We start from the raw sequence: 25,971 nt of genomic DNA, 5'->3' as shown, positions 1-25,971 counted from the left end.
GCAAAATAATAGCTACATATCCCACGTTTGTCTTCCGAGTCCGATGCAAATGGTTACAGATAAAAGATGAAATCCTAGCAGATGTTTTATGTAGATTTTTTTTTTCTTCTAATGCACGACTTCTTAGAGATATCAAGCAATTTTGGCTGGCTTCTCTGACTGTCAGTGTGATCAGATAAGAGAAGAACCCGCAGCATATTACAGTTGTGTGTGCACTAAGCTCGTACTTCTCTTTGACCTATCAACAGTCTGACTTTCACCTCTGAAAGACCTCTTCTGTATTGCAAACACAAGGAGAGCACATTAACAATGCTCTCTCGTTCTCTCTCTCCCAATGGAGAAGCTTTGTGCTGCTGCTGGCCCAGTGTCCTTCAGTGTTGTGTCCTGAGGTGGCAGTGGGTAAACAATCTGAACAAACACTCCTCCCACTCACATTGATCCCAAGGTCTCTCTCTCTCTCTCTATCTTTTCTCTCTATATATATTTTTTCTCTCTCTCTCTCTCTCTCTCTCTCTCTCTCTCTCTCTCTCTCTCTCTCTCTCTCTCTCTCTCTCTCTCTCTCTCTCTATCTATCTCTCTCTATCTTTTCTCTCTCTCTCTCTCTCTCTCGCTCTCTCTCTCTCTCTCTCTCCCTTCCTTCCCAGCTGGACACCATCACCACATTGATTCCACCTGCCCTGAATTTATATGAAAGCCACCTCTCACCTCTTCTCCCCCTCCAACCCTGTCAAAAAATGATAAATGACCACCATTGTGAGTTTGTCTCAGGGACTACAATCTCATTTCTCTCCTTAGAAAATCTAAGTAAACCACCACTCGTCTGTGTGTGTGTGTTTGTATCTTATTCACTGCCCCAGGCCCTCTTGATTTCCACACATAAACCCGTCGGCCATCTTATTCCAGCGCTGCAGTACATCCATATGCATGACATAAAGTGGAGGAATGGAGCGATTGAATCCATATACAATATACACCGTAGGATGCAGCCTCCTGTGGCCCCTAGCTAATAGCCACCGCTGTCACTCAACTTACTGAGAAAATGGCTGGAAATATTGGAAATCATTCCAAGTGCAGTAAATTATACTTTCTCCTTGATTGCTTAATCATAACTCAATATCCAACCTACTGGAATGAATTTGAAATTAGTTCGAGCCGACATTGAGTTAGAAGGGTGAGATTGGCTAGGAAGAAGCTCAGAACACATTTGGTCCCTTCATCAGATGTTGTGATCTTTAAGTGGTTTCACTACCCTCCTTAATGGATTCTCGTCTTGTCTGGCAAATATACAGTGGGGTCCATAATTATTGGCATCCTTGATAAAGATTACAAAAAAAGAGTGTACTGGTGTGCTTGGCCAAAGAGCTCTATTTTCATGTCATCGAACCATAGCACCGCCTAGAGTTTGATAAACAGCATTGGCACTTGGATGGGAACCGGTGCTATGTTCAGATAACATGAAAATGGAGCTCGTTGGCCACGCACACCAGTGGTGGGTTTGGCGTTGAAAAACAGAAGCATATGCAGAAAAGTATCTCATACCTACTGTAAAATACGGTGGTGGATCTATGATGTTATGGGGCTATTTTGTTTCCACTGGTCCTGGGGCCCTTAAGGTCAACAGCATCATGAACTTGACTAAGTACCAGGGCATTTTAGCCAAAAACCTGGTTGCCTCTGCCAGGAGTCTGAAACTTGGCTGCAAATGGATCTTCCAGCAAGACAATAACCCCAAGCACGAATCAAAATCCACAAAGAAATGGTTAATTGACCGCAAAAATCAACATTTTGCAATGGTCATCAGTCTCTGGACTTGATCCCCATTGAAAACCTGTGGTTTGAATTGTTGAAGGCAGTCCATAAGTGCAGATGAAGGATATCAAGGATCTGGAAAGATTCTGTATGAAGAAATGGTCTAAAATCCCTCATTCTTCAATCTCATATTTTTTTTGGGGGGGGGGGCGAAAGGCTCAGTGTCTTTATCCTCGCAAGGGGAGGGTACCAATATTGAAGTATTGAAAACAAGGGTGCCAATCATTTTGACCCCTATCTTTTAAAAATACAAAATAATAATACTTGTTAAACAAAATGTCTGTCTCTGAACAATTGTATTATTATAAAATGATATAGTTTCCAAAGTTTTTTGCATATGCAATGTAGCTCAGTATTTGTGTTGTTTATTTTATAAAGTATTTTATTGCTCATCTTTATCAAGGGTGTCAATCATTATGGACCACACTGTTTTTACACTACTGTTACTGCTACTGTTATCTTTTTGTCCTGTACCAGCCAATTTAAAGATGGGACCTGGTGCGTCTCTGCTCTGATTGGGGGGTAAGTCCCTGTGATAGACTTGTTGTTTGAGTGAAAGGCATTCATTGTCCTCCGTTTTTGGGGGGATAGTGTGTGTGTGTGTGTGTGTGTGAGATGTGTCTCTTGTGTGTTCATTCATCTCTATAATGGGGGAAGGGTTGGGTTGAGTTGATGAAGTTGTATGTTCCTCTCTCTCCACTGTGCAGTGGGGAGAATACTATGAACAGATACCTCTACTTTACTGCTACACTATTCGCTAATGAACGTGTGTGTGTGTTTGCATGTGTGTGTGTTTGCGAGTGCACAGGCATGTGACTGGATGTGTGCATCTGTTGGTACCAGTGGAGGCTCCTCAGAAGAGGACCATCCTCCTCAGTGGATTTCTTCAACTTAAAAATGGTAAAACATTGAAAACTAGACTAAATATATTCACATGTCACCAAATAATTGATCAAAACCCACTGTTTTGCAATGAAGGTCTACAGTAGCCTCAATAGCACTCTCTAGGGTAGCACCGTGGTGTAGCCGGAGGACAGCATGCTTCCGTCCTCCTCTTGGTACATTGACTTCAATACAAAACCTAGGAGGCTCTTGGTTCTCACCCCCTTCCATAGCCTTACACAGTAATTATGACAACTTCCGGAGGACGTCCTCCAACCTATCAGAGCTCTTGCAGCATGAACTGACATGTTGTCCACCCAATCAAAGGATCAGAGAATGAATTTAGTACTGAAAGCTTAAGCAGCAGCTAGCTGGCACTGCAGTGCAGTGCAGAACATGTGGTGAGTAGTTGACTGAAAGAGAAAGACAATAGTCGAACAGCTTTGAACAAATACATTTCTTCAAAAATGAAGGAGAAGCAAGAGTGAGAGAGATTGCGACATTTTTTCCAGTTTCACTTACTTAGCTAGCAAATGCAGCTGGCTAGTTTAGTTACTCAAACAGAGGGATGCTATGTTAGCTAGCTGTCTATGACTATCTAACACAACACTGGAACTCTTCCAAGTCAAGGTAAGCTTTTGGTTATATTAAATTATTGCCACTGTGGCCCGCCGGTCTAACTGCCTACTGACTATACACTGTAACGTTACTGGTTGTAATGGGTTTACTAGTGCATTAGTTATATTAGCTATGTTGACTAGGACGTTACTTTAGCTCATATGGGCACAACGATGTAGGCTGTGTGTAGCGGTTATGATATGGTTTGGCTTGGAAAGGTTTTTTCGCCTGGCCACATACAGCTGATGTGTTGTTCGTTGAAGTCCACAAACGAAGGGAAAAGGTGAGAGGAGGAGAGCGCATAGAGGCTAGAATGAATACAACATGGCTGCTATGATCATGGGTGCATTCAATCCGCTGATTCTGTTGAAAAAAAAATCTTAAACGGAAGCAAACGAAACAGGGATGAAAATACCTGAATTTGTCCAATAGAAACGTTCATTTGCAACTGTTGGACTAATGATTACACCTAGATTACACCATTACAGCTTAGATGCAGGCAAGCGTGTGCAATGTGTCACTGTGTGTCATCTCAGATTTTTCTCTCGACCTGTGTGCAACTATGTTGTAAACCTTCATTCATAGGCTAGGTTGTAGGGAACATTTTTTGTATCATGTAGTAGCCTAAACCTATCGATGTTACATTGAACTGGATGAATGGAATATGAATGACAGTCATCCGATATGATGTAATTGTCACGCCCTGACCGTAGAGATCCTTTTTATGTCTCTATTTTGGTTGGTCGGGGCGTGAGTTTGGGTGGGCATTCTATGTCTGGTGTTCTATGTTGTCTATTTCTTTGTGTTTGGCCATGTGTGGTTCTCAATCAGAGGCAGCTGTCTATCGTTGTCTCTGATTGAGAACCATATTTAGGTAGGTTTTCCCACTGAGTTGTGGGTGATTATTTTCTGTTTAGTGTTTGTCGTCACCTTTCAGAACTGTTCGTTTGTCGTGTTGTTGTTTTGTTAGTGTTCATATTTATTAAAGAAACGTATTTATGAATACTTACCACGCTGCACCTTGGTCCTCTTCTCCTTCTCCCGACGACAATCGTTACAGTAATAGAAATAAGGCCATGCTCATGAACAAAAAAAAATCCTCCCTCATCATAAATTGCACTGACCGCCACTGATTGGTACCGTGTGTGTCTGTGTCTCCCTGCCTGTACCATAGTATTCCCATGGCGTCGCTATTTCAAATACCATCCCGGCGGCTTTCCCCAGAGTGTGGTAATCCATTTCACATGTTTTCCAATCCCCTCAGATCCTCCGTATCTCCAGTGAGGCGCGGCTGTATCAGAGATCCCAGATTCTCAGTTTGGAGAAGCTGCTTTTAGAGGCCATCTGAGTGGAGAAGACCCATACATATTTAATCTTCTCTCCCCATGTTTTTATTCATCTCAGCCCTAATCGTCTCTCCACATTCTGAATGTATAATCATGCTATTATACTGTGCCTGCTGCAGTTTGCTTCAAGCTGGGGATCTCTGGGCTAGATAACATCAGATACGTTCACATCAGATGAGCTAATGTGGTTACATTATCAGGGCTAGAAACTCGCTCTGTCCACCACTGAATATGCAGGTAGGCGACAGAAATAGCCACAATCGGTCTCATTTCTGTCCTAAAACATCCCTTTTCACTTTCTTCTTCTCAGAATTGCTCTTAAGAATGTTGTGGGATCAGGGCTCCAGGAGTTAATTTCCAGATCAGCCCATGCACTCTGTCCGATTACGTGTTGCTGAATAACAACACAATTAGGGAACGGCCGATATAGAACTTGTTTTAGGGTCGATGGCAATTTTTGGAGGACAAAGCCAATATTTGATGGCGATATTCAATGTCATTACATTTAAAAATGTTGTTGACAAAATTTCCCAGAGACAGCAATGTGTTCATTAATGAATACATTTTAAAATCAAACAATAAATGTGACTTTGGTAAAAACAATCTTACTAGCTAGTGTGTGCTAGCCAGCTGGTGTGTGCTAGCTAGCTAATGTGCGTGTAGTGACACAATGCTTGTAGTGACGTAATGCTAGTGGGCGAGGCATGTAGTGACGTAAGCTAATCGGCGTCGTACTGTTACAAGTAGAGGTCGACTGATTAATCGGAATGGCCGATTAATTAGGGCCGATTTTAAGTTTTCATAACAATTGGAAATCGGTATTTTTGGACACCGATTTGTCCGTTTTTTTTTTTACACCTTTATTCAACTAGGCAAGTCAGTTAAGAACACATTCTTATTTTCAATTACGGCCTAGGAACGGTAGGTTAACTGCCTTGTTCAGGGGCAGAACGACAGATTTTTACCTTGTCAGCTCAGGGATTCAATCTTGCAACCTTACGGTTAACTAGTCCAACGCTCTAACGACCTGCCTCTCATTGCACTCCACGAGGAGCCTGCCTGTTACGGGAATGTAGTAAGAAGCCAAGGTTCTTACTGCATTGCTAGCTAGCTAGCATTAAACGTATCTTATAAAAAACAATCAATCAATCATAATCACTAGTTAACTACACATGGTTGATGATATTACTAGTTTATCTAGCATGTCCTGTGTTGCATATAATCGATGCGGTGCGCATTCACGAAAAAGGTACCTAACCATAAACATCAATGCCTTTCTTAAAATCAATACACAAGTATATATTTTTAAACCTGCATATTTAGTTAATATTGCCTGCTAACATTCATTTCTTTGTGTCACTTCTCTTGCAACAGAGTCAGGGTATATGCAGCAGTTGCCTGGCTCGTTGCGAACTGTGTGAAGCCTATTTCTTCCTAAAAAAGACAGCTAACTTCGCCAAACGGGGGATGATTTAACAAAAGTGCATTTGCGAAAAAAGCACAATCGTTGCACAACTGTACCTAACCATAAACATCAATGCCTTTCTTAAAATCAATACACAGAAGTATATATTTTTAAACCTGCATATTTAGCCAAAAGAAATCCAGGTTAGCAGGCAATATTAACCAGGTGAAATTGTGTCACTTGTCTTCCGTTCATTGCACGCAGAGTCAGGGTATATGCAACAGTTTGGGCCGTCTGGCTCGTTGCGAACTAATTTGCCAGAATTGTACATAATTATGACATAACATTGAAGGTTGTGCAATGTAACAGGAATATTTAGACTTTTGGATGCCACCCGTTAGATAAAATACGGAACGGTTCCGTATTTCACTGAAAGAATAAATGTTTTGTTTTCGAGATAATAGTTTCCGGATTCGACCATATTAATGACCTAAGGCTCGTATTTCTGTGTGTTATTATGTTATAATTAAGTCTATGATTTGATAGAGCAGTCTGACTGAGCGATGGTAGGCACCAGCAGGCTCGTAAGCATTCATTCAAACAGCACTTTCGTACGTTTTGCCAGCAGCTCTGCTGTTTATGACTTCAAGCCTATCAACTCCCAAGATTAGGCTGGTGTAACCGATGTGAAATGGCTAGCTAGTTAGCGGGGTGCGCGCTAATAGCGTTTCAAACGTCACTCGCTCTGAGACTTGGAGTTGTTGTTCCCCTTGCTCTGCATGGGTAACGCTGCTTCGAGGGTGGCTGTTGTCGATGTGTTCCTCGTTCGAGCCCAGGTAGGAGCGAGAAGAGGGATGGAAGCTATACTGTTACACTGGCAATACTAAAGTGCCTATAAGAACATCCAATAGTCAAAGGGATATGAAATACAAATGGTATAGAGTGAAATAGTCCTATAATTCCTATAATAACTACAACCTAAAACTTCTTAACTGGGAATATTGAAGACTCATGTTAAAAGGAACCACCAGCTTTCATATGTTCTCATGTTCTGAGCAAGGAACTTAAACGTTAGCTTTCTTACATGGCACATATTGCACTTTTACTTTCTTTTCCAACACTTTGTTTTTGCATTATTTAAACCAAATTGAACATGTTTCATTATTTATTTGAGGCTAAATTGATTTTATTGATGTATTATATTAAGTTAAAATAAGTGTGCATTCAGTATTGTTGTAATTGTCATTATTACAAATAAATTTTTAAAAAAATCGGCCAATTAATCAGTAGACTTTTTTTGGTCCTCCAATAATCGTTGAAAAATCATAATCGGTCCACCTCTAGTTACAAGTACCCTAAATGGCAGTGGGCGCGGTATGTTATCTTCTTATGGCTGCAGTCCCGTTAACGGGACCGATATGACAACAAACGGGACCGATATGACAACAGCCAGTCGAAGTGCAGGGCGCCAAATTCAAAAAACAGAAATCTCATAATTGTAAGTCGCTCTGGATAAGAGCGTCTGCTAAATGACTAAAATGTAAATGTATAATTAAAATTCCTCAGACATTCATGTGTCTTATATCATTTTAAAGGTAATCTTGTTGTTAATCCCACCAAAGTGTCCGATTTCAAATAGGCTTTTCAGCGAAAGCACTACAAACGATTATGTTAGGTCACCACAAAACCACAAGAATCACAGCCATTTTTTCCAGCTAAAGATAGCTTCACAAAAAACAGAATAGAGATAAAATGAATCACTAACCTTCGATTATTTTCATCAGATGACACTCATAGGACTTCATGTTACACAATACATGTATGTTTTGTTTGATTAAATTCATATTTATATCAAAAAATCTGAGTTTACATTGAGGCGACTAGATTCCTAGTTGCAAAAACATCAAGTGACTTTGCATAGCCACATCGTTTCAACAGAAATATTCATCATAAATATAGATGATAATACACATGGAATTATAGATATACCTCTCCTTAATGCAACCGCTGTGTCAGATTTAAAAAAAACTTTACGGAAAAAGAAACGCACGCTATAATCTGAGACGGCGCTCAAAAGTAAAATACCACAGCTGCAAAGATGGCGTCAACATAAACACGAAAATACATGATAAATATTCCCTTACCTTTGATGATCTACATCAGAAAGCACACCAGGAATCCCAGGTCCACAATAAATGTTTGTTTTGTTCGAAAAACTCCGTTATTTATGTCCAAATACCTTCTTTTGTTAGCGCGTCTGGTTTACATATCCAAACGCTAATTCTGGTCAGCGTTATATCGGACAAAAACTTCAGAGTGATATTACCGGTCGAAGAAATATTTCAAACTAAGTACAGAATCAATCATTAGGATGTTTTTAACATATAGCTTCAATAAAGTTCCAACCGGAGTATTCTTTCTTGTCTTCGTGAGCAATGGAACGCAAGTGACTCCCATGAGGAAAAAGCATGATCAGAAAATGGCTGCTTGATGGACACCTGACTGATTCTGCTATCATTCTCTCCCACAACATCATAGAAGTCTCATTATAATTTCTATTGATGGTTGACATCTAGTGGAACCCCTAGGCAGTGCATAATCATTCATATCTCAATGGGATTTCATTAGGGACTCTGGTGAATACATTCAAGCTCAGATTTCTGACTTCCTGTTTTGATTTCAACTCAGGATTTTGCCTGCCAATATGAGTTCTGTTAATCTCACAGACATAATTCAAACAGTTTTAGAAACTTTAGAGTGTTTTCTATCCAATACTAATAATAATATGCAAATATTATCAACTATGACTGAGGAGCAGGCAGTTTGATATGGGCACCTTTCATCCAAGCTACTCAATACTGCCCCTTCAGCCATAAGAAGTTATGGGCACAGGGTGTAGTTACTGCAGTCAGCAGATAGATATTATTGGACTGGTCACTCTCAAGACACTTGTCCTCTCTCACATGCAACAGTTTGTCAATAAATAAAAAAGACCAGTCATTTTACCTAGTGAACGTTTTTGGAGACAATCAACTTGCTTTTTCTTATGGTTCGCATATTATAGCAAATAAAGTTTTAAGGTAGTGAACTGATGTTAGCTTCAGCTGTACGCTATCTAGCAACGTTAGCTTTCGGTGACTGAATGAAAGCTATTTTCCAAGCTACCTGGCTAGTTAGCTAGCTACCGGTATCTTGTTTTGTAAAGTGCTGTAGTCTGTTATGGACTTTGTTTTGTCGAGCAGTAAATTAAGGAATACTTTCAATTAGGGATGTAACAATTTACCGATACGCATCAGTCCCCGATTGTAATGTTTTTAAGATATAAGTGCATCGGTCCACGGACCCCAAACCGATCCAAATGTAGCATACATCGGTCAGAAAATGATTCAAACGTGACAAATCGCCAGTTCACTCATGACTTCCTCATATTACATTCTTTATACCTTCTGAAAATACTTTTCATCTTTTTTGACAACTGATGGATCCTCTCCCTCAGTGTCGAACTGCATGACAGTCATTGATCTACAAGTCATTTTGCACGCCGAATAACCCCAGGCAATATCAACAGCCTAGTCAAACTGTACACTGTGCCCAGCTTCGCGCCTGTTCCTGATCTTGCACATCTGCGTGGAACCTTAAGCAAAGTTTCAAACTGTCAAAACTATTTGATTTTGAGATGGGGTGAAATCCAGACTTGTGCTATGCAGTACCCGTCAAAAGTATCGGCTTTGTTCTCCAGACTTGTGGAGGTCTACAATTTTCTTTCTGAGGTCTTGGCTGATTTCTTTAGATTTTCCCATGATGTCAAGGAAAGAAAGTCTGAGTTTTATGGTAGACCTGGAAATAGATCCACAGGTACACCTCCAATTGACTCTAATGATGTCAATTAGCCTATCAGAAGCTTCTAAAGCCATGACATCATTTTCTGGAATTTCCCAAGCTGTTAAAAGGCACAGTCAACTTAGTGTATGTAAACATCTGACCCACTGGAATTGTGATACAATGAATTATAAGTGAAATAATCTGTCTGTAAAGAGTTGTTGGAAAAATTACTTGTGTCATGCACAAAGTAGATGTCCTAACCGACTTGCTAAAACTATAGTTTGTTAACAAGAAATTTGTGGAGTGGTTGAAAATCGAGTTTTAATGACTCCAACCTAAGTGTATGTAAACTTTCGTTTTCAACTGTACATTTGTCAGCTCAGACAGATCCTGCTCAGAGAGGCCCAGCTCAAGAGCCCCATCAGCAGCAGATTTTAATTTGGAATGGAAAATGAATGTGGTTATGCAACAAATGTTAGCTCATCGAATGGTTTCGCATCCAGCCGAATCATATCGATTCGTTCTCCTATCAAACTGAATTGCACCAAATTGTTTCAAACTAAAACGTATCCTTCTTGTATTATATCGGGGCCCATGTATCTAGATACGTATTGAATAGTCTTAAAAGGGAAAGAGGCTTCCACTAGATGTCAACAGTCTTTAGAACCTTGTCTGATGCTTCTACTGTGAAGTGGGGCCGAAGGAGACGGGAATGAGTAAGGTCTGCCATGAGCTGACCATGCTCTGACCATGCGCGTTCACATGAGAGGGAGCTCTGTTCCATCGCACTTCTGAAGACAATGGAATTCTCCGGTTGGAACATTATTGAAGATTTATGTTAAAAACATACTAAAGATTGATTCAATACATCGTTTGACATGTTTCTACTGACTGTTACGGAACTTTTTGACATTTCGTCTGCTTTTAGTGAACGCGCTCTGTGACTTTGGATTTGTTTACCAAACGCGCTAACAAAAGTAGCTACTTGGACATAAATGATGGACATTACCAAACAAAACGAAAATTTCTTGTGGAAGTGAGAGTCCTGGGAGTGCATTCCGACGAAGATCAGCAAAGGTAAGTGAAGATTTATAATGCTATTTATGACTTTTGTTGACTCCACAATTTGGCGGATAACTGTATGGCTTCCTTTTATGGCTGAAGGCTGTTCTCAGATTATTGAATATTGTGCTTTTGCCGTAAAGCTTTTTTGAAATCTGACACAGCGGTTGCATTAAGAACAAGTTTATCTTTAATTCTATGTAAAACATGTATCTTTCATCAAAGTTTATGATGAGTATTTCTGTTATTTGATGTGGCTCTGCAATTTCTCCGGATATTTTGGAGGCATTTCTGAACATGACACCAATGTAAACTGAGGCTTTTGGATATAAATATGAACTTTATCGAACAAGACATATATGTATTGTGTAACATGAAGTCCTATGAGTGTCATCTGATGAAGATCATCAAAGGTTAGTGATTAATTTTATCTCTATTTATGCTTTTTGTGACTCCTGTCTTTGGCTGGAAAAATGGCTGTTTTTCTGAGATTTTGCGGTGACCTAACATAAACGATTGTGGTGCTTTCGCTGTAAAGCCTTTTTGAAATCGGACACTGTAGTGGGATTAACAAGAAGTGTATCTTTAAAATGGTGTGAAATACTTGTATGCTTGAGGAATTTTAATTATGAGTTTGGCGCCCTGCACTTTCACTGGCTGTTGTCATATCGATCCCGTTAACGGGATTGCAGCCCTAAGAAGTTTTAACATAAGTGCACTCGCGCTACATAGGGGACATCGGCTGCACCGATACTCAAGGGCCGATAGACTAGGAAAGGCTAATGTCGGCCAAAAATATTGGCCCGATCAATTATTGGCTGTTCACTAAAAGCAATCCTTTCAATCTCCATTTGGCCAGAGTCGTAATTGGAGGCCCACGGACCATTTGAGGAATTTGTTGTAGAAAGAGGAGAAACAGTCAAAGTCACTTTCCTCGAGAATTAGAACCACGGTACCAAACTAGATTTTGTTTCTATTCCAGCTTCGTCACCTCCGTCCTTCACTAATCTCGGTTAATTTACAACTAAAGTCTTGTGTAATTGGTCAGATGCTCGATTAAGTTATGGGTCCATACGTGTTAATAGAAGAGATAAACCGTGGATCGGAACCGGAACGAAGAGCTACACCCTTTTCTGTTTGCAAGTTACGGGGGCAAGTCTATGGGCCAAATGTCCCTTTCCGAAATTCGAAAGATGCTAACACCTGCGAAATCATGATTTTTCCAAATAATCAGTGATGGAAAACCGAAGCACCGGAACAAATGCTGCTGATCTCACGCATCCCATTGTATCATGACAGATCTACATGACCATTTATGTTTATGTAGTCAGTCCACAAAAGATTAGTCCTTAAAAGGCATGAAATTAATTGATTTGAAAAAGGGAAGTCAGTGTAAATGTTTGCACTGTGGCTAAAAGGGATGCCGCCCGCTTTGTGCATTCAGATGGGCAAAAAAAGAGAGAAGAGCCGGAGAGAGGTAGCAACTTTCACCGCGCTTATTCTTCACGCTTTTTCACATCCTAAACTTTTAATCTCGACAGCCACAATGGATGCATGAAATGGATTTTGAATTTCAGATCTGATTTGATTCTTTATTGATGGATGCCAAGGGTGGCTTAGGCCCGACGGAGGGAACGGTCGCTGCCTTTGAAATACAACCTGTCAAAAAACTATTGTTTCCGGCTTGCATTTCCATGTGTGCATGTTGTTTGTAGCTTTAAATGCAGCACAGCAAAAGGGAATTTTCCATTTCTTTTGAAGTCCTTAATCTCCAACAGGATAGAAAGGACAGGATGAATGCAAATGCTGAGATTTAGTTCAGCTGTGAAAAGTACCACTACTTTCTTTATGATGGGAAAATCCAAAGCTGCACACTTTCAAAAGCCATTATTATCATACGAAGTGTAGCCTTCCTATATGTGCATACTACAGCCTTTGTGAAGAACTCTGCATGGACTTTAATGGTGCAGGTCGTAGTGTGCTCTACCCATAACTGCAGAGTCCCTGGTTCAAGTCCTGGTCCGGCTGTTCCCCCTTCACTCGCTACAAGTAGGCTGGTAGTCTTCATGGAAGGAGTCAATAGTGAACCACTACCAGTCATTAACACGTGCTGCTGTCCTAATGTCATCAATGTCCAGATTAGGTTTGCAACGCTGCCGATAATTTACCAAAGTTACTAGAATCTTCAGTAATTTAGGTAATTAACAGAAAATGTACGGACATCGATCGTAACTTTGGTCATTTATACTTGAATATCTTATACTTGAATAACTTCAAGTTGCACTATGCAGAAATTGCACTGCCATTTCCTGGTTGCTACAACTAATAGTTTGCTTAATTTCAGTTTGTGACAAAATAAGATAGTATAGTGTAGGAAATCATTGTCACATCCAAACCTTTGTGAAATATATTTTCCAAAACCAAAAATATTGTTGTTTCAGCTGTTTGAAGCCGAAAGTAAAAGATGCAAAAAGAAAACTTGGTTGCCTGTTTTGCATGTTATTTTGGCATTAATACGTGTCACATATCAGTTTGCAAATAATGTAAAAAATAAATAAATAATAATCATTGAGTTGATAAAGCCGCATACAAACCTGGTCTTTTTTTTGCTTTCTTGAGTAAGGCAGCTCCAAAATGCAGGTGCTTCAGCCTAGCTTTCTGTGATGGTGGGGCAGCCAGCGGAAAATACGGAGCGTAGGGTTTGGTCATGTTCTCTAGTTGCGCAGTGATTTGCTCAGTGTTCTGTCACTCACGGGGACACTATGTCACTGCCAAATCTAAGGGTAGAGCTCGAAAATTCAAGCCCCTTGGGTGCTGCCATAGAGTTACATTAGAAGTGCTGATCCAAAAAAGATCAAGGTCATTGGCCACAGATAAAATGACATCAAATCACGTTATATCTACAGTAGCTTTGATTGGACAATGAGAGAACAATGGAAGAATGGTCCATGTTCTGAATTATGTCGATGTACATTTCAAAAGGGCTGAACAAATAGTTATATTGACTACATCCGTCCTAGCTCGCTCATAATCGAAATGACAGATTTCCTCTTATCCGCTTGTTGTCCCCTTATGCCATAGTTTGTACATCTAAATTGTCAATAGAAACCACATTTGTTTAAGCAAGTCAGCCATATCAGCTATGTTGTTTTTAAAGGCAGTAAATTAGTCTGAATGAACTTTTTCGCAACCAGACAAGGCTCTGCTGATAGCCAGGTGTAGCAGTGGTAAGGTGTTGGGACTGCTGTTAGTGTAACAGTATAACTTTAATACGTCCCCTCGCCCCGACCTCGGGCGCGAACCAGGGACCCTCTGCACACATCAACAACAGTCACCCACGAAGCGTCGTTACCCATCGCTCCACAAAAGCCGCGGCCCTTGCAGAGCAAGGGGAACCACTACTTCTAGGTTTCAGAGCAAGTGACGTAACCGACTGAAAGGCTGCTAGCGCGCACCACCGCTAACTAGCTAGCCATTTCACATCCGTTACACTCACCCCCCTTTCGACCTCCTCCTTTTTCCGCAGCAACCAGTGATCCGGGTCAACAGCATCAATGTAACAGTATAACTTTAGTACGTCCCCTCGCCCCGACCGCGAACCAGGGACCCTCTGCACACATCAACAACAGTCACCCACGAAGCGTCGTTACCCATCGCTCCACAAAAGCCGCGGCCCTTGCAGAGCAAGGGGAAACCCTACTTCAAGTCTCAGAGCAAGTGACGTAACCGATTGAAACGCTATTAGCGCGTACCCGCTAACTAGCTAGCCATTTCACATCCGTTACATTAGGACAGCTTTATGTAGGCCCTAACAGTTTGTGGGCACGGTTTGTCACCGTTATAGTGCAATTCATGTATTGTTTAGTGTTGTGTTGTGTAGTGGCTTTGATGGCATGCAATGCATCCCCCCCCCAATTTTTTTTTGCCCCACCAAGATTTACATGCTCAAATTGCCATTGACATAGTAAAATAAATATAAGTATGTACTTTTTTTGGGGGGGGGTGATATTTCATGCTGAAACCCAACTATTGAACACCAATGGTTTATATTTAGGATGTTTCACTGCTTTGTCATTCAAGTTTTTATTTAAAAATCTTCTTATTTAATTATTTCAAATATTTTACATGTGATAAGGCCAGAAGAGAGGGTCAAATAATTACAGACATGTGATACTCTGAAGTACCCAAAAAGGCCACTACATGTCTTGGGATAGACCACATACAATTCTTGAAAGATACCAAAATTCTGGTAGTTTACTTGTAAACTTAGAACGTTTCCAGTAATATACCCTCCCTTTGCAACCCTAGTCCAGATTAACTGGATTACACCGCCTTGACCTTGACCTTGACCCCGACCCCTTGGCTCCGACCCTAGCACTGACCTGTCCAGCTGGATGGACGTACAGTACTGCTGCTCTGCTGTTCTGCTTTTTTTATTTCTTCAATTTGGTTATTGATCATTGCTAGAGAGACATTTTCTTGCCATAGATTTTCAAGCCAAGTTAAGTCAAAACTGTAACTAGGCCACTCAGGAACATTCAATGTCATCTTGGTAAAATATTCCAGTATATGTTATTGTCCAGCTGAAAGGTTTTTCTCCCAGTGTCTGTTGGAAAGCAGACTGAACCACGTTTTCCTCTATGGTTTTCCCATCCTTTTTATCCCCCCAAAATTCCCAAGTCCTTGCTGATGACAAGCATACCCATAACATGATGCAGCCACCACCTTGCTTGACAATATGAAGAGTGGTACTCAGTGATGTGTTGGATTTGCCCCTAACATAATGCTTTGCATTCAGGCCATTAAGTTAATTTCTTTGCCACATTTTTTGCAGGATGTATGTTTTAAAATATTTTTATGCTGTACAGGCTTCCTTATATTCACTCTATAATTTCGGTTAGTATTGTGAAGTAACTACAATGTTTTTGCTCCATCCTCAGTTTTCTCCTATCACAGCCATTAAACTCTGTCTGTAACTGTTTTAAAGTCACCATTGGCCTTGTGGTGAAATCCCTGAGCGGTTTTCTTCCTCTCCGGCAACTGAGTTAGGAAGGATGCCTGTATCTTTGTAGTGACTGGGTGTATTGACACACCATCCAAAGTGTAATTAGTAGCTTCACCATGCTCAAAGGGATATTCAGTGTCTGCTTTTTTCATTTTTACCCATATACCAATAGGTTCCCTTCTTTGAGAGGCATTGGAAAACCTCCCTGGTCATTGTGGTTGAATCTATGTTTGAAATCCAGTGCTCAACTGAAGGACCTTACATATAATTGTATGTGTGGAGTACAGAGATGAGGTAGTCATTCAGAATCATGTTAAACACTATTAATGCATACAGAGTGCGTCCATGCAACTTATTATGTGACTTGTTATGGAACTTATTATGTGACTTGTTAAGCAAATTTTTACTCCTGAACTTATTTAGGCTTGCCATAACAAATGTGTTGAACACTTATTGACTCAAGACATCTCAGCTTTTCATTTTTAATTAATTTGTAAAAACGTAAAAAAACATAATTCCACCTTGACTTTAAGGTGTGTTGTGTGTAGGCCCGTAACGCAAAATCTCAAATTCAAGCTGTACCACAAAATAATTTGAAAAAGGTCAAGGTGTGTGAATACTTTCTGAAGGCACTGTATGTGTGTGTTTTTGCTGAAAATGACACTGCATGTATATCATTTAACAGTGCCTTCCAGGGGATCTCATTCTCCTGATGCAGTAGTTTATACTGCTTGAAACAACAACATTATTGAAATATTGAAATGGCATGGCAAGAAGAAAAAACAAATTGATACAATTTAAGGCCAAGTGGCAAACAATAATTCAGGCACTAGGGATGGGGGTGTGAGCATGCAGTTCTGGGCAGATGATATGCAGTCATTGTTTGTGTGCATCTGTAAGTTGTTGTTCATATGTATACGTTTGTATATGGAGTGAATTATTATTATTTATCGAGAACAGAGGGAATGCTGCCGCCACAGAAGGAGAACACTGCCGTAACGCTGGCGTTACCATGGAGAGTGTGCGGTTGCCAAGGCACTTGGAGACGGAACAGGGAGGGTCATAATTTATTCCTGTCAGCGGCACCGCGGGTGGTGAGGGGTGTAAGGAGGGGGAGGTCGGCGGCATTAAGGTCCTGAGGGGCAGAGAGGAGAGGGACAATTTTATTTGTCAAAAAGGGGCACCTCTGGCTAGTTCACCCCATGCTGCTACTGTACTGCACTGGCCTCAGGGGGAGAGAGAGACAGAGAGCCAACCTTAGTGTTGTTTATCCAAGGCGTTGCTTTGCTAGAGCTAACGTCCAGAGGAGGCCCCCGCCTCCCTCTCCTTTGTTAGGTCTGACTGACCACCTACCCAGAGGCTAAAGACTAGTCACTCTCACACAAATGTAGGAAAACATGTATACACAGCTTTGTTTTCGTGAATTTTCAGGACTTTTTGGGGAGATACAGTGGCTTGCGAAAGTTGGCATTTTTCCTATTTTGTTGCCTTACAAAACTGAACTTGAGTGTGCATAACTATTCACCCCCCCCCCCCAAAGTCAATACTTTGTAGAGCCACCTTTTGCAGCAATCACAGCTGCAAGTCTCTTGGGGTATGTCTCTATAAGCTTGGCATATCTAGCCACAGGGATTTTTGCACATTCTTCAGGGTAAAACTCCTCCAGCTCCTTCAAGTTGGATGAGTTCCGCTGGTGTACAGCAATCTTTACGTCATACCACAGATATTCAATTAGATTGAGGTCTGGGCTTTGACTCGGCCATTCTAAGACATTTAAATGTTTCCCCTTAAACCACTCAAGTGTTGCTTTAGCAGTATGGTTAGGGTCATTGTCCTGCTGGAAGGTGAACCTCCGTCCCAGTCTCAAATCTCTGGAAGACTGAAACAGGTTTCCCTCAAGAACTTCCCTGTATTTAGCACCATCCTTCATTTCTGACCAGTTTCCCAGTCCCTGCCGATGAAAAACATCCTCACAGCACGATGCTGCCACTGCCATGCTTCACTGTGGGGATGGTGTTCTCGGGCTGATGAGAGGTGTTGGGTTTGCACCAGACATAGCGTTTTCCTTGATGGCCAAAAAGCTCAATTTTAGTCTCATCTGACCAGAGTACCTTCTTCCATATGTTTGGGGAGTCTCCCACATGCCTTTTGGTGAACAACAAATGTGTTGGCTTCTTTTTTTCTTTAAGCAATTACTTTTTTTCTGACCACTCTTCCGTAAAGCCCAGCTCTGTGGAGTGTACGGCTTAAAGTGGTCCTATGGACAGATACTCCAATCTCCGCTGTTGAGCTGTGTAGCTCATTCAGGGTTATCTTTTGTCTCTTTGTTGCCTCTCTTGATTAATGCTCTCCTTGCCTGGTCCGTGAGATTTGGTGGGCAGCCCTCTCTTGGCAGGAGGTTTGTTGTGGTGCCATATTCTTTCCATTTTTGATAATGTGGGATGTTCAAAGTTTCTGATATTTTTTTACAACCCAACCCGGATCTGTACTTCTCTACAACTTTGTCCCTGACCTGTTTGGAGAGCTCCTTGATCTTCATGGTGCCGCTTGCTTGGTGATGCCGCTTGCTTGGTGGTGCCCCTTGCTTGGTGGTGCCCCTTGCTTAGTAGTGTTGCAGACTCTGGGGCCTTTCAGAACAGGTGTATATATACTGAGATCATGTGACAGATCATGTGACACTTAGATTGCACACAGGTGGACTTTATTTAACTAATTATGTGACTTCTGAAGGTAATTGGTTGCACCAGATCTTATTTAGGGGCTTCATAGCGAAGGGGTGAATACATATGCACCTACCACTTTTCTGTATTTTTTGTTTTGGAATTTTTGTAAACAAGTTATTTTTTAAATTTCACTTCACCAATTTGGACTATTTTGTGTATGTCCATTACATGAAATCCAAATAAAAATCTATTTAAATTACAGGTTGTAATGCAACAAAATAAGAAAAACACCAAGGGGGGATGAATACAGTTGCAAGACACTAAAATGTATTCCCATTCAAAATCCTATTTATCTCAACCCTAACCGTTTAATACATTTTAGGACATGGGAAAAAAGTACTGACTTTTCAAAAGTGTTTTCCTATATTGTCAGGACATTCTGGTGACTTGTCAGGACATTGTGGTCCTGATAATGTAGGAAAATACGTGTTCACACACACACACTACTCAGCGCTGCTGTCATCTGCTATTGTTTATTTACATGCACCCACTTTATTCTGTCCTTACAATTAATCCCACGCTAATAATGGGGTAAATATGTTAATTGCTGTTTTGAACACTTCGTAAATTCCTGATTGATTGCTGCATGGGACAATTTTGTTGCTAATTTCTTTCTCTCTGTCCTTCTCCCTATTTTCTCTCTCTTTTTATTGCCTTGTCTTTCTTTCCCTCGTCCCGCTTTTTTCTCTCTCCCTCTCTCTTTCCCCATCTGTCTGTGTCTGTTGCCTCGTTTAGTAACTCTTTCATCCACACAGGCAATTACAGCCCTCATATTCACTGTGAGCTCTTCCCGTCAGAGAGCTTGGAAAGGTTAGCTATTAAATTCACATTAGTCTCAGTCTGTCTACCTCTCTACCTCTGCTCTCTTTGCATGAGTAAGGGACTGATTCCTTCTTTACTGTGTTCTGTTCAGCAGCAGACTGGGATGGATGGACGGAGAGAGAGCCTCTCTCCACCGCTCTCTACCTTGCTGATACGTCGGCCCCACGTTCCATCAGGTTACTCAGGACATAAAATATTCATGCTTCTTCTCTCTTCTTTCTTTTTTCCACTATTTTCCATTTATTTCATTACTTGTCGGGGGAAGGGTTGAGGGATGCTTAGAGTCTCTTTTGAAGGCCAAGAGATTGAGTAAGAGATAGAGAGGGTTAGATCTGAACATCCATTAGCCTGCGTTTTCCACTCAGTGTAAATGTATCTCTAGTGTACCTAGCTACCTATCTATTCCCGCTACATTACAGTCTAATGCTCTCTTTTCTGCTCTCCTCTGTCTCCCCTGGCGCACCTGACCTTGCTACAAGGCCTAGGCTCACACCCAAGGCCTCCATCTCTCTCTTGCTCACTCTCTCCCCGTCTCTCTCTCTCCCCCACCCTCTCTCTCTCTCACACACACCCTCCCTCGCTCTCCCTCACCCCTCTCTCCCCCTCTCTCTGATCTTGTGTAATCGTAGTCCTTTGTGGCCCAGGCTGAAAGTCAACATTGGGGGCCAGTCATAACTGGTGAGAGTTGGTCAAGACCTACCATAGATAGATGGCTTTCTCCTCTCCTCTGCTTATCCTGCTGTTAACCGGTGCCCGCCAACCCCTGTCACCACCAATGCCAGTGTCACGGTAGCCTTTTGTCCCCTCAGACCTTTGGCTTCAGATAACATTCTATCATTAGTGTGATTATCAAGACAAAATTACTTTTAAAAGTCCCTTTAAAAAAAAAAAAAAAAAGGACTTGACTACTCAAACCCACCACTGTGCTTGAGTAATATCTGGAACCTTCTCTCAAATCAGGGTAACCACCCACCTGAGAAAACATTACTACTAGTGATAAAGTTTCTCTCTCTCTCTCTCTCTCTCTCTCTCTCTCTCTCTCTCTCTCTCTCTCTCTCTCTCTCTCTCTCTCTCTCTCTCTCTCTCTCTCTCTCTCTCTCTCTCTCTCTCTCTCTCTCTCTCTCTCTCTCTCTCTCGGCGCAAGTCGTCCTCTGCTCTCTTACGCGACCTCTGCGCAAGTCGTCCTCTGCTCTCTTACGCGACCTCTGCGCTGTGCCGTGGCGGCTAATCTTATTTTGATATGCCGTGGCACGGACCTGGCTCCTCACAGAAGGAATGGGAATCTTCAGCATACCAGGGCTGTGTGTTTTGGTCTGCTCTAGAGAGATACTTTCTCTGCACACCCACGTCCTTTTCACAGCCTCTCTTTACGTTGAAAAACTCTGGTCCTCAGAAGGGAAATCTGGAAGCGGCTCAGTGAAAGTGTGATATATTTTTCTCTGCCGCAGCAGCACGGCTCAGGAGGGCGATTTGGGCGTCTTTCAAGATTGTGACTGATGCAGGAAGACCGGTGGGTCTTCGCTATGCCAAAATGTACAGTTCTCACACAGTTGATTGTTTTGTATGGTGAGATCTTTGGCCTTTCTCCAAGGTATTCCACAAGGAATTCTATATGGAATGATATTGAGCTCTCCTTCATGGAATACCTTGAGGAATTCTATATGGAACCATGGAATGATATCAGGTTTTTCCCTCATCAAGCTACTCTAGTCAGAAATCAATAACTCATTAAATGCAGTCCATGTCAGAGAACTACTGTTTTGTAAAGTGTCAGGCTTTGGTGGGCCCACACAGAGCACTCTGCGCTCTCTCCCTGTACGGTAATAAACCTTTGATAATGCCCTCCCTTTAAGAAGACTTTTTTGATTGCGTTAGGTAATCAATTTTTGATTAGATCCAAGGTCTTAATGAATCCTTATGGGTAGAATGGTGGTCATTAATGAATGGTTGAGATTGAGAGGGTGGTGGTCTGTCTTGCTCTCGTGTGGGGTGTGTGTGGTTGGATAACAGAAGAGAAAAAAAAACTCAATACTTAATAATACAGTGGTCTCATTTCTCAAGTAGTTCTCCTTGATGAGAGTGGTTCTGTGTGTGTTTTATGGGGAATAGGAGGCTAGTGGCCATGATTCATTTTACATGTAGTCACAGAGCCCTGCCTGGACAGACTGCCTCAACTGCTCGCCTCTAGGCTTTGTTCTCTCTGTGTCTGTGTCTGTGAGGGCCAAGGGTAGAGCTCTGATGGCATGTGTGTAGGTGAAGGCAAGAACTACTTTTAAAATTACCTTTCAGAGGAGCTGGCACCGGCACTGTAGCCTACACCTCTCCCACACAAGTAAACAAACCAAAAAGATATGGCTGTGAGTTACGTAGAGGCAATATTCTCTCTGTGGATTTTTGATGTTCTATTTCTTTCTTGCGTTTCTTTCCAGGTCATCACTAGATATCGTCCAGGAGGATGCTGCTATTGGGATGACCTTTGTGACCTCACCTTTGCCCTCCTCTGGAAAGATCAACCACCAATCAAGAACCCTGAACAACGGCCTACATGGATGTGGTTGGCTGGTTCCAGTGATGGACAGGTGACCAGCCAGCCCTCTAGCCGCCCTCTTCTACTTTGACTCCCCTCCCCCTCCCTCCCAGACGTGCAGCGTGCACCCCCGGTCGGAGACCCCCCACATCTCTGCCATGGTGACATAATCAGCAGCACAACATGTGGGAGATCCAACATCATGAGACCGTTTCATTCCTATCTCCAGTAGCTGCTGCTGAAGCTGCTGCTGCTTCTCTAGCCTGTGGATTACCGACTAGACCACTTGAAATAACAAGACGGACTTTGGATTGATTTACTTTTACTCTCCACCAAGTAGCCCTTGAGAGACTGTTTTCTGGGTGTTGCGGTTGGACGGTCAGTGAGGTCAGTCGGTCGGGCGTTGTGCGTGACGATGCTGGGATGCGTGTCCCGCCTGCGTCGGCTGGTCCGTCTCGTCCACCATCTCCCCCTCCAGACCTCCCTGCTCCTCCTCTTCCTCTTCTGCACCGTCAGCGTCTTCGTCTCCGCCTACTTCCTGTACGGCGTCAAACGGGAGCTCGAGCCCTCAGGAGGGGGCGTGGCTGGCAGCGAGGGGGCGTCGGCCATCTACGATGACCTGCGGGCGAGCCCGTCGCGGCTGCTCCCGGTGCGGGCGGTGTCGGGGGGGCTTGCTGGGGGCGAGGGGGGCAGAGGAGGGGTGAGGACAAACCCCCTGGTGCTGGTGTTTGTAGAGAGCCAGTACTCTCAGCTGGGCCAGGAGATAGTCGCCATCCTGGAGTCTGGACGTTTCCACTACCGGACAGAGATCTCTCCAGGTAAAGGGGACATGCCCACATTAACAGATAAGGAGCGGGGGCGCTTCACGCTAGTCATCTATGAGAACATTCTGAAATATGTAAACCTGGATGCCTGGAACCGAGAGCTGCTGGACAAGTACTGTGTGGAGTATGGAGTGGGCATCATCGGCTTCTTTAAGGTTAGAAACACCCTACTGGCTGTCTTTCACTCTATCTCCAGCTCTCCAGCTGTCCATCTCTCTTTATCTTTCTGTCGTCCCTAAGGAAATAGATCTCACTGTGCTGGAGAGAATGTGAAAGCAGAGGTGAGGTGAGGAGTGGTACATGTACAGTACCAGTCAAAAGTTTGGACACACCTACTCATTCAAGGGTTTTTCTTTATTTTTTTACTATTTTCTACATTGGAGAATAATAGTGACGACGTCAAAACTATGAAATAACACATATGGAATTGTGTAGTAACCAAAAAAGTGTTAAACAAATCAAAATATATTTTATATTTGAGATTCTTCAAAGTAGCCACCCTTTGCCTTGATGATAGCTTTTCACACTTGGCTTTCTCTCAACCATTTTCATGGGGTAGTCACATGGAATGCTATCGGGGAGAGAATGAGAGTTCATCTCAATGAAATCTCATCTGAAGAGATTAGTCAGCTCCATCATCAATGTTGAACAGGAATGTGTGTTAATACCTCAGCAAGCATTAAGCGAAAGTTGCTGTAATACATTTTTTTTTGTGTGAGCACATCCTTAGTGTGTGTGGGTGAGTGTTAACTTAATTGGTTTTTTTTGTGTGTGTTTTTTAATTTAACCTTTATTTAACTAGACAATATAATAACATTGCGTTTTCTCAGATGCCCACATGAGGAAGGGGGAGAGAGAGCTAACAAGATTATATGCCACATGATTGGAGGTTTTGCCTATTCAGTGCAATACAACAGATTTCTATCTGCAACTTTCTGAATAGAATTGACTGGAATGGAACTGAAGTTGTAACGCTGTCCCCTCTTGATGTTGTCATTGATTTCCCTCCTGTAGGCCAATGAGAACAGCCTGCTGAGTGCCCAGCTCAAAGGATTCCCCCTCTTCCTCCATTCCAACCTGGGCCTGAAGGACTGCACGGTCAATCCCAAGTCCCCCCTCCTCTTCATCACACGCTCCGGCCAGCCCCTCCCCGGCCCCCTGCCTGGGGACGACTGGACCGTCTTCCAGTCCAACCACTCCACCTACGAGCCCGTGCTCCTGACCAAGACCCAGTCCGCCGAGAGTGTCCCCTCGCTGGGTACGACGGCCACGCTGCTCCCCTCCGTTGTGCAGGACCTGGGTCTCCACGACGGCATCCAGAGGGTTCTGTTTGGGAACAACCTCAACTTCTGGCTGCACAAGCTGGTGTTTGTGGACGCGGTGGGCTTCCTGTCGGGGAAGAGGCTGTCTCTCTCCCTGGAGCGACACCTACTGGTCGATATAGATGACATATTTGTGGGGAAGGAGGGGACCAGGATGAAGGTGAAGGATGTCAAGGTGATACATACTTGGAAAATAGAAAATGTCAATTTCCAATGCTTTGGTCTCTGAGACCTTGTAATTATGTTGCATAATATGTTTGTAATGAAGCATTATTAGCTAGGCAGGTGGGCTGGTACAGGACATGAAAGGCATCGTGCCATTCCTAATATTATATTAAACTTCTCAGTATGCTGACTCAGATGACATATAATTGGTTAAAATAAACAGATAATGGCATGACTGATGGAATTGTGTTGTAAGATTTCAGTGCAGCCTTTGATGTTATTTATCCAATAGAACCCAGAGAGTGTTCTTCAATGGAAGCTTTTCTAACATCAGATACAGGGCATTGTCCCTCAGGGCAGTTGCCTTCGGTCGTTACTCTTCTCTATTTTAACAAGTGATTTGCCACAGGTCTTACACAAAGCTAGAATGACTATGTATGCTGATGATTCCACACTCTACACGTCAGCACCCAAAGCCAGTGAGCTCATTGGAATTCTAAATAAGGAGTTACAGTCAGTATCAAAATACACAAATGGCACAAATCAACTGTACTAGTTGTTCAGGCTCTGGTCTTCTTGATTACTGTCCGGTAATATGGTCAAGTGCAGCAAAGAAAGACCTAGCGAAGCTGCAGCTGGCTCAAAACAGAGCAGCATGCCTTGCCCTTAACTGCACATACAGAACAAACATCAACAACATGCAAGCCAGTCTTTCCTGGTTGAGGATTGGTGAGAGATGAACTGTTTCTCTTCTAGTTTTTATGAGAAGCATGACATGCTGACCAGACCACTCACGCATGTTGATTTTGTTCCCTCACACAAGACGCGATCAAGAAACGCAGGTCGAACTATCAAAACGAACTCTGAGCCAACTATATTAAATTGGGGACAGGTCGATAAGCAAACATTTATAGCAATTTAGGTAGCTAGCTTGCTGTAGCTAGCTAATTTGTCCCAGGATATAAACATTGGGTTGTTATTTTACCTGAAATGTACAAGGTCCTCTAATCTGACAATTAATCCACAGAAAAAAGGGTAAACCAAGTTTGTTTCTAGTAATCTCTCCTCCTTCAGGATTCTTCTTCTTCTTTTGACTTTATATGGCGGGTGGCAACCAACTTTAAGGTGCATTACCACCACCAACTGGACTGGAGTGTGGACCTCAATTCATCTTTCAATCACCCACGTGGGTATAGGCTCCTAAAAACAAATGAGGAGATGGGAGAGGCGGGATTTGCAGCGCGTGAAGCGTCACAAATAGAACCAGACGCAGACTCGATTGAGCAGTGTGGGTGCAATGATTGAATATGTTACATTTATTTTGCAACACTCGGGCACGCGACGTGAGCGGTGTGGTCAGCATGAAAATTCCAGATTGTCTGCATAATCAAATAACATTCAGCTCCGACACCCATACATACTGCACAAGACATGCCACCAGGGGTCTCTTCACAGTCCCCATGTCCAAACGAATTCACGGCAACGCACAGTATTATACAGAGCCATGATCGTATGGAACTCCCTTCCATCTTCAATTACTCAAGCAAACTTTCAATTTACCTTTAAAAAATGATTAAACAACATCTCATGGTACGGCGGGGACTGTGAGGCGACACAAACACATGCACACACACTAAGG

At 42.4% G+C, this 25,971-nt stretch overlaps 1 protein-coding gene across 1 annotated transcript in view; it reads left to right on the top strand.

Moving 5' to 3' along the window:
* The window catches only part of LOC120048195 (bifunctional heparan sulfate N-deacetylase/N-sulfotransferase 1-like), a 90,849-nt gene that overhangs the window by 54,327 nt on the left and 10,551 nt on the right, over window positions 1–25,971 (top strand). Inside the window, exons 2-3 of the mRNA XM_038993962.1 lie at window positions 21,924–23,000; window positions 23,860–24,342. Coding sequence (XP_038849890.1) covers window positions 22,437–23,000; window positions 23,860–24,342 — 1,047 coding nt within the window. The 5' untranslated portion in view covers window positions 21,924–22,436. The remainder of the gene's footprint in view (window positions 1–21,923; window positions 23,001–23,859; window positions 24,343–25,971) is intronic.

The sequence above is a fragment of the Salvelinus namaycush genome, chromosome 5, assembly GCF_016432855.1.
Source record: "Salvelinus namaycush isolate Seneca chromosome 5, SaNama_1.0, whole genome shotgun sequence".
Classification (NCBI taxonomy): Eukaryota; Metazoa; Chordata; class Actinopteri; order Salmoniformes; family Salmonidae; genus Salvelinus; species Salvelinus namaycush.
The sequence above is the reverse complement of the archived record's forward strand: the minus strand, read 5'-3'. Positions and strand labels throughout refer to the sequence as shown.